A 10,000-nucleotide genomic window follows, 5' to 3' on the forward strand; every position below is an offset into this window, starting at 1 on the left:
TTACCTTTTTACGCGTTGTGATTGTCAGTGTTAACCACAGAAGCTTGATTATTATTTTTTTTTTTTCGTGGAATGACTTCTGTGTAGACACGTGCAAACGAATGTAAAATCTTGGGCCGTTTTCAAATTTCGTGCGCATTTTTATCACACCTTTTGATTGGTTGCTTCTGTTAAGCAGAGCTTTCCATGAGAGAATTCTAAATAAGTTGGTGATTCAATGGCTGTCACAGTGTGAAAACAATTTCTTTCTGAAAATATTGTCATTTGTATTTCTAGAACATTTTTGAAGGGTTAAATACCATGTAATACACTTGAGGAAAAGCAATAGAAACTTAAAAATACTACGTGATCTGTTGTGAGCTAGAGCTAGAGCTAAGTGAAATTCTTTTTTTGTTTCTACTGTTGATCACTAACAGCACTGCGTCCGTTCCAAGATGGATTAACCGGGACTTTCGTGGTGTACTGATAAGAAGTAAGTTCACAATTATAATACTGTCGTTGTATAAGCATAAGGGGAAGGGCAGGCTTATTTTTTGACTGTTTTTAACTGAGAGTCTGTGCATCATGGTGTACTGGAAAATTTGTCCAGATTTATGAATTGTGTTTTGAGTTTATATATTCTAATTTATCTGAGGAAAGACATAACATGTTTAAATAACTAATACACTTGATTGAGATCATCTTTAGGGTTCTGCAATCCACTAATACACACTTGGCAGATAAAGGAGTGGAAACTGGATAATAAGGGGATGGGTGGTACATAAATATGAAGCTTCTCACTAGGAAGTACCACATTTTTTCTCAATATTGATAATCCACATTACAAAATATTTTTGAGAATGGCACATAGGGCAAGTCTCTGTAGTTATCATATGCCTAATGTGTTAAGTCCATGAAGTAGCAACAAAACAACAACAAGAAACAGAAGCAAAGTACTATTTGTTTTCTACTAGTTGGGGGTACATTGTATATTTGTATGTGATAATACTTCACCAGAAGTAGTAAATATTCCCTTAGTCAAGAACTAGTCAAGCTTAAATTTAAAATTGCTCTTTTTTGGTGAATGTGTGCAAATTGCAACTTAAGTGGTACCTGACAGTGGTCACATTGAATTTTTTTGTTGCATACTATAACTTATTATATACATGTAAATACCAATGAAATACCGTATGCTGTATGCTTTACAGGATTATACTGCTGAGTGTCTCTAGTTTTTTGTAGTCATTATTTAATAATTAAGTGTTAAGTATGGCCTGTTCAGTATTTAATTTTATAAATAATGTAGACTGTTTAATCTGGTCTCCTGTCCCCAAGTTTGTATACTTTATGGGTCAAACAATTATTCAAGGAGTACTTATTTATCCATTATATTATCTTGTGTGCTTGTAAATTAAGTAATCATAATTAGTTGTTTAAGTAGTATTGTAATAATTATAGCTAATGCCTTCATTTATTAATGTAAATTCTTCAAATTTTGTCTGCTGACCATATGCCATTTAAGCCCCCGGCTTTGGCTGCTCTCATGTACTAGAGTCTGATATGTAATAATAAAGTGGAATGAATGAAAACAAATACCAAGTGAGCTTTCGTGCAAAAACATGATATCTTCACACATGAAAAGATTACTGTTGCTGTAGTTACATATGAAAATTGGGCCTTTCAATGCCTTTTGTGAAATGATTTAGTATTTCATTGGTGTTTATATTATAATAAATAAAATGTTACATGGCTACTTGGAGATAAGAAATTCCTCTTCTCGTGTTGAAAAATATTTCACTTGTGTTGCTGCACTCACTCGTGAAATATTTTTCAACACTCGATGAGAAATGTCATATCTCTGCGCGGCCATGTGCATTGTAATATCCTCCTATATATTATGTAGTAATATTTGTAGCCACAATGTTTAAGCTGTGATTAAACTTTTGATTTTTTAGATGCCATCTCTCAAACTTTGCCTCCAACAAAAAGAAGAGGAAACAGATGGACAATGATACATATGAGCAGTACCAGCAGGAGCAGAAAAGAAGGCAAAGAACCAAAAGGGTGAGATTTCACTTGCCTACTGTTTCAAAAATTTAAAGTAGACAGAGTAAAATAATGGTTAATGATAACCATCGTATCATGTCTTCATCCTTTTTGGAGGGCAAGAGGTCAATTCATAATCACTGTTGATTTTTCTAAAATACCAGTAATGATTTGGTGCATACACAATGTAGTAAAAGTAGTTTTATGTACACCAGCAGCTTGCTTGAGAAGTATTTTACGTTACATTCGGATTCCTTAGAATCAGAAAAGTATGGCCAGAAAAAAAAGTCTGTTTCAATGCACAGTATGATCCTTCAGTTTTTCAGTTTTGAGAATGCTTGTTGTACACCAGTATGTTACTAACCATAACCCTAACCCTAAACAACACATGTAGTCATGATGGCTTTCACCACTAAGAACAATTCTCTCATACATTTCGTGTGGCTTTGTATTACCTCAGTCTTTATACAGACCAAAGTTTATTGACAAAATTTCTTTGTTCCACAGTAACTGGAGACGTTTGAAGCTCTGCATTCCTACCTGATTTCATCCAATGAATCAGATGAAGAGCAAGACACACTGGTTACAAGGCCTCTTGTCTGGAGAGCAGAGGAGGTATCCACTTTCCTTCATGGTTTGGACTTGTGCCGCAAAGAAAGACTGTCAAACCAGCAGAGGAGGCAGTGTGTAAACAGGAGGGTTGGCCCTCCCAGCAACAGAAGACATAATGAAGTCCCAGAGAAACTTTTCTGGGCCATTAAGTTGTAAATATTTTTTCTAAAGTCTGTATTTTTATCAAGGATGATATTAGGTTGCTTTCAATTGGGAAATCCAGATTTAGATCTTAAAATCTGGATCTTTCGGATTTCCAATCCAACACAAAATAAAACAGATTTTGTCACGGATTTCAATTGTGGGAAATCATTGTCGGGATCAATTAGTGAGATCTGTGACAAAATTGTGACAAAATCTTTTTCAAATTTTGTGTTCGATTGGAAATCCGAAGATCCAGATTTTAAGATCAAAATCCGGATTTTGCAATCGAACGCACCCTCAGTCATCACTGTGACACTAATCAAACTAGGCTGCACCTATGAGTCCACAGCAAATTGAATTAATGGCGTTGTGTTGTGTTTACTACCTGGGACTGTGTAATAATTATACAATCCCACATAGAGACTAATATGTTTAGGCATTTTGGTACAGTACAATTATATTGAGGTTACACTGTTCTGTGCCTTTTTGTTCTTTTGTCGTGCAGTTCACACATTCAAACATTTGGCTGACATCCTTGTTCATTTTTTTTTACTTTCATGATAAAAATGATAAAATGTATATGCAGGGTACAGTATTTGTACCAGTGATATGAAAACATCTCCATATAATTTGTTACTTAATATCTTAAGCTAGCTTGCACCAAGAAAACACTATCATGTGTTAAAAGAGTGTAGCTATCAATTTGTATATAGTATAAATAAATGTTTTGGTATTGTTGTACATAATAGAAATAGGCAAGTGCCTGTTTGAGTCATTGATAATAAAACAGTGTAAGGTATACATGTATCTCATATTTTATTTCTGGGACATAATCAGGGAGGGAGTCAAGTCCTTCTGCCAACAACATTGAATCATTTGAATTTCATTGTGAAAGTAGAGTCACAGCTACGAACTCAGAGTAAATGAAAACGTAAATACAGCCAAATTTGTAAGCTACGCCACCCAACTGATTTTAAAGTGCATGTAAAATATCAGCGAAAAGGAGAAGCCGCAAATGCAGAAAAGGCAGGAAAGTAGGTGCATTTGTGTGACAACACCGCGTTTTCCCTCAAGGCAAACACCTTGGTTTTAAGCATTAACCAACTAGTGAACGCTGAAGAACAAGCGGTTTTTTGGCGTTCTCCGCGCATTCACTGTTCGCGAAAATGCAAGAAAACTCGCTGAAAACTCCACTGAACGCGTTGTTTTGAAACTGGAAAACACCAGTAAACAATGGAAAACAACCTGTTTAGCGTGCGTTAACCGCCCGGTGAACACCAGGACAATGAGAGAAAACTCCGAGTAAACTCCAGTTAACACGCTGTTTTGCGACTGGAAAACGCCGGTAAAACAACTGGAAACAATCTGTTTTCACAACGTTAACCGCGCGGTGAACACCAGGACAATGCGAGAAAACTCCGAGTAAACTCCAGTTAACACGCTGTTTTGCGACTGGAAAACGCCGGTAAAACAACGAAAAACAATCTGTTTTCAAAGCGTTAACCAGGCGGTAAACACCTGGAAAACGGCTTGTTTTCCTGTTGTTCACCCTAATGGAAAACTGTCGGATAATGGAACGAAAACTCGAGTTCACCGGCTGGAAAACAAACAGAAAACCTCGGATTTTACGATCGGAAAACGCAAGCAAATGTTCGAAAAATGCCGCATTTTGCAATATTCACCGATCGTTTTCCTAGCGGGTGAACGCTACTTTTTTTGCCGTGATTGTCCAGTTAAGAGCGGGGATGACTTCTCCATTTCTTCTCATTGAAACCCGCACTGGAAATAACGCCTTTTTTTACCTACTTGTGTTGTTAAAGTCTCAATCATAGTTGGGTTCTTTCTGATTTTGGCGTTTTAGAAATGATCGACATGATTGTCAGAGCACGGTTTATTTACGGAAAAATGCCCTTCTTGAAATGTGAAACATGGAAGTGTGTGGGTGTGGGTCCTCAAAGTTTATACGACCAGTCGTTTGAAACGGGAAAGCTTCTAGAGTTTTCTCTCGGGTGTGCCACCATAGTTAATATAGCCGAATGGTTATGAAACCCGACAAATTTCTTTGTTGTATGTTTTTGTTCTCATTTTTGGCCTTGACCGTGCACAAAACACAATAGTTGTTTACTCCGTACTGAGGAACTAACCAATAGAAACGTGTTGATTACGTAATTTATGCATAGTGTATGAGCGCAAAACAAAAGATTGTGCACGGTCGTGGACTTTCCAACCTAAATCTTGGCATCTTTGTTTGCTCCTTTGATGTTTGCCGAGCTTCAAAACCAGTCTCCTCTATTAACTATGGTGCCACGAGTAATTCTTACGCCTCTCTGAAACTAACCGCGTGTACCATTTCTCGGAAGAGTAAAGTTAAACATGAACAAATTCTCAATCCCGATTCGGATAATCAAATGCATTGAACAGAATGCGAGTGGTCAGTTGTATCAAAGGCTGCGGATAGATCGCAGACGACAAGGATAACCTACCGGCGATTATCCTGCACAGTAATAATATAACTGTCTTATTTAAAGTGGTCTTTGTGGTGTAAAATTGTAATATTAATGCTAATAAAAAGTGATAATGGTCAAATATTAATGATACTAGTAAAGATATAAACACTCAAATTTGCTTCAAAACGGCGAGCATGGAAAGAAAGAGTATGAATAAAACATAACAAGCAGAAAAAATCTCAACTCGAACGAGATAAACTGGAGGGAAACAGGCTTGCCTGCAGAGTGACGACTTTCATGTAATAAACTATTTTTCTAGTGGCAAGTTTCCAGTGGACTCTGGATAGTCCCAGTCCTTTGGTGGCTAACGACCAGGCCCGGATTTCTCGAAGCATAGTTAGCGCTAACAAGCGTTAAATGCGATGGAAACGTATAGGTTTCGATAGCGGTTAGCGCTAGACAGGCTTCGAGAAATTGGCCCCAGTTTGGCAGTTCCTTTAAAATTTCAATTTTGTCCGTTTATCCTCAAAAAGCCCTGGGACTACCCTAGAATCACTAAATTACCACCAGCAAAATATGGTATTCCAGACCACCGAAGACAAATCCTGCCAGTGAAAGAACGTTGAATTTTAAATACAACGCCCTAACCATTAGGCCACGCCGCTTCTTAGAGAACACTACACAGAATTAGAAAAAAAAAAAAAAGAAAGCACCTGCAAATTCCTAAATTACATGTAAATCCTTTGAAAATCTTCCAGTTACTCTCGCAATTGGGAGGTCCATGTCATCTTCAAATGTGATCCTTCAATGACAGGAAAGCCGAACTTTGAATTACTTGAACGTAAAGGGAACGTCAGGGTAAGTTGGATTAAAATGAAATAACCTTGTTGTTATGTTGTCAAGGCAATGTTGTTATGCATCGCCATAAAAAATAACTATATATCTGCAATTGTTTGTTCTAACAAGCATGTGCTTTTTCCTTTTTCCAAACACAATCCACCATAGAAGTCAAAGCCTAAGCAAGCATTAAGAGGGACATGGAGTTCACGCTCTAAAGTTCGTGAAGAAATGCATTGCTGGGCAATGTCATTCATTCTTAGTGTCGTTGTACCTTTTGCTCGAGTGAGATCGTATCACCGCACAAAGTGATCTTCTCTTTTTCAATCAGGCTGCAGATTGTTGCTTTAATTTAAACGGATGTGTAATTTGTTAAAGACTTCCATCATAGTTTTTATTCCCTTTTCAACTTTTTAGACCTGTATTCTCACTTATAAATTGTTATATTTTATGTTTATTGCCTTATTATTTTCTCTTATTATTATTATTATTATTATTATTATTATTATTATTGCTATGTAACATCACAGGCCTTGCCTGGTCAATTGTTTCCCTTGAGAGCGAGTAACAACAAGTTCCTAAAGTTTCCAAGGGAGTCCTCTCCTGATTCTCTAAAGGAATAAGACGTTTCTTATTAGGAGTGTAGCCGTTCCCAACAGAGCAGTTTTCTGGATCACTTCAAGTCTGATGGTGGTGGCAAGCTTTTCGATGTGTTTGTCAAACTTATCAGGTACAGCCCCTAATTTTCCGATCACAACTGGCACTACAGTGACTTTCTTCAGCTTCCATAACTTTCTTATTTCTTCCCTAAGTTGGTACTTCTCTATTTTCTCCAGTTCTTTGTCTTTTACTCGCGCATCCCCTGGAATGGCGACGTCAATGATCATTGCCTCCTTTGCTTGCTTTTTAACAAAGATAATGTCCGGTCTTCGAGCTTCAACTATCCTGTCACACTGTACATTGAAATCCCACAGAACTTTGAAACCTTCGTTTTCTAACACTCGCTCTGAATTGTGTTTGTACCAGTTATCGGTCTGCTCAAGTTTGCCTTTCCACACAGTTGCCAATGCACATACCGTGCAACATTGTCGTGACGCCTCTTGTATTCACGTTTTGCCAACTTGCTGCACTCACTTGTTAGATGGTTTACACTTTCCCCTTTCTCTCCACACATCCTACACGTAGGAGATTCTATATTCTTGTTTATGTGGAACTTGATACAATTAGTTCTTAAAGCTTGCTCTTGGGCAACGCAGATCAATGTTTCTGTACACCCTTTGAGGTCTCCCTTCTGCATCCACCGCCATGTTTTATCCCAGTCCACTCCCGTCAAGTCTCTAACATACTGCCCATGCATTTGCTTCCATTTCCATTTGGTTTCTGTTTCCTGCTTTGCACTCTTCTTATATTCTCTTGGTTTCTTTGCCTCATCCGTCTTCACTGTTCCTCTCTCTCCCACTTTCCTTAACAACGCCTCATTACGTCTCCCTACATACCAACCCAGATTGTTTTCTTCCCTCCCCCGGACACAAGCTTTGCAACTAATAAGTCCTCTGCCTCCTCTCTTCCTTGGTTCATATATCCTTGCAGTGTCGCTCCTTGGGTGTAGCTCCTTATCCATTGTCATCACTTTCCTGGTCTTTCTATCCATGCTTTGCAGTTCTTCTTTCGTCCGTCCAATCACACCTGCTCCATATCATAGCAAGGATACCGCCCATGTGTTTACTGCTTTGATTTTGTTGTTACCATTCAATATTATCATTAATTATTAATAAATTCATATTACGAATACTAATATTAATAATACTATTGGTATTAATTAATATTATTATTAATTATTAATTACTAATTATCATTATTATCATTATTATTGTTAGTAGTAGTAGTATTATTATTGTTATTATGGGCAGTAAATACGTATGAATGCTCCAATAAGCGGTCAAGGTTCTATAGGGCGCGTAAGGCGTAGCCTAGGGGCCGCTAATTTAACATATTGAAGACTTTTACTGTATCTGCTAAAACCTAAAAAAACAAATGATAAAGCCTATAAACAAAGTAAAACCTATGATTCTGGCCCAATCTTAGGAAAAATCTAAAAAGATTCTTGATCAAAACGATTCGATGAACCCTACTTAATTAATTATCTAATAAATTAATTTCCTGATATAGTGTTTTAAAAACCTAAACTAAACCCTAAGCAATCACTCATCACTTCAGTGATATCCTTAATAACGACTCTAAAGCACTAATTTGATAATATCTTTAATATGTTATAATATAGGATCTAGGTCAGACGAAATGCATCTAAATTAAAAGCTTAAAGTAGGCCAAAAGTATCAGAGAATATAAATTATTCAATCAATATACTTAAACTATTCAATTGATATTTCAATGCCTTGGCAGACTAGGGCGTGCGCATGCCATATTCAAAGTACTTGAAATGACTGCTTTCTGCATCTTTTCCAATACCACTCTTCCTTTCTTTCCCATCAGCTCCCTCATCTCTTGATCCAGTTCTTTAGACCATCCCCCGAGGACGTTCATTATGATCTTATATTGTTCTACAGCATATCCTGGGTACTGTTTTTCAGTTCCCATCGCAAGGGTGTGTACTTAGCAGTTTTTTCTTGATTTTTTCGTTTACGGTTCTCAACTCATTTCTCGCGTAATAAACTTCTTCTCGTCATGGTTAATAATTCGAGCGTCAATACGATTTGCTTTCAATTCTGTGCTCTCTCCAAACACTGGAACATCCCAAAAAGCCTCCACCTTTCCATTTTCTTACTTGTGTTTCGGGTTAAACAGGAAAACACCACGGTGCGATCTTATCTACGAGCTCCGGATCTTTAAGCATTTCAAAAAACACAATCTTTAAGGCTGCGTTATGTCTCCATAGGTGCTTACTCTGGGAAAAAGCAGGAACACCCAGAGAGCTTATGTTGGACTGTTTTGAGGCTGTTATTACAAATTTTTCATGGCATTTCATCATTCGGGCCTATTCGAGTTTTCTTCCCATGGTATACCCGTGTAGGTAGAAGCTGCTCATATAGTTCAACCATGCCACAGGACCTAAACAGAAAGTGAAGTGTCGGGGGCAGAGAGCGTCACCTTGAGGGAGTCCTCTGTTAAATTTAATGATGCCTGATTGTTCATACCCCTGCTTTGTTCTTACAACAATTCGTGTGTTTCAACATGAGGTCAAGCAGCGAATTACCTCTTTTAGCCTCGTTGGAAAACGGTGCGTTATATCATTTCGTTCAGCCAGTCATGACTAATTGAATCATACGCTTTATTTATGTCAATCTATGCCATACTAAGGGTGCGCTTTCTTCGAGGACAGTCCTGCAAAACCATCCTATCTATCAGCAAATTATCAATTGTTCCACCACATCCTTTTTTCGCTCCTCTTTGCTCTAATTCCATAAAATCGTATTGGTTTAGGTGGGTATCGATACGGTCCAACAAACATGAAGTGCACCACTTATAACCATTATTCAAAAATGTGAATGGCCTTTGATTATCACTTGAAAACTTGTCTTGCTTTAGAGTGAGGGATGGTTTTCCCGCCACAAACCACAAGGAATACTCTGGTTGGCCTCCCACGATTGCTTGAAATTCTTCGGTCACATCCTCGTGAAGTACATGCGCTCTTTTTCACCAGTAATTTACCAGCCTTTCTGGTCCAGGTGCGCTCCAATTTCTCTTCTTTTGCAAGATCTATACACATTTTTAACTTGTGAAACTGTCAGAATAACTTTATCCTCCACAGGGGGAGGGACTTGGTCATTTATTGCTCTCTTGATCTCTTTCAACCAGTCAGCATTGCAATTTCCTGTACCTTTTTGCTCCCAGAGGTCACGCCAGAAGCTGCTCGCCTGACCGCTGTTTTCAAACACGTCTTCCTTCGTTTCGTTGTTGGTAGTGCTTTTTCTCGG

General features: G+C 37.9%; 1 protein-coding gene and 1 long non-coding RNA gene across 2 annotated transcripts in view; both read left to right on the forward strand.

The window, feature by feature from the left end:
* The window catches only part of LOC137997152 (uncharacterized), a 4,018-nt gene extending 436 nt beyond the window's left edge, over positions 1–3,582 (forward strand). The window contains exons 2-4 of the long non-coding RNA XR_011122422.1: positions 417–472; positions 1,935–2,043; positions 2,533–3,582. This is a non-coding gene — a long non-coding RNA (uncharacterized lncRNA). The remainder of the gene's footprint in view (positions 1–416; positions 473–1,934; positions 2,044–2,532) is intronic.
* The window catches only part of LOC137997151 (uncharacterized), a 41,349-nt gene that overhangs the window by 24,942 nt on the left and 6,407 nt on the right, over positions 1–10,000 (forward strand). Inside the window, exon 5 of the mRNA XM_068842963.1 lies at positions 5,987–6,086. Coding sequence (XP_068699064.1) covers positions 5,987–6,086 — 100 coding nt within the window. The remainder of the gene's footprint in view (positions 1–5,986; positions 6,087–10,000) is intronic.

This window comes from Montipora foliosa, chromosome 3, assembly GCF_036669935.1.
Source record: "Montipora foliosa isolate CH-2021 chromosome 3, ASM3666993v2, whole genome shotgun sequence".
NCBI classification, from domain to species: Eukaryota; Metazoa; Cnidaria; class Anthozoa; order Scleractinia; family Acroporidae; genus Montipora; species Montipora foliosa.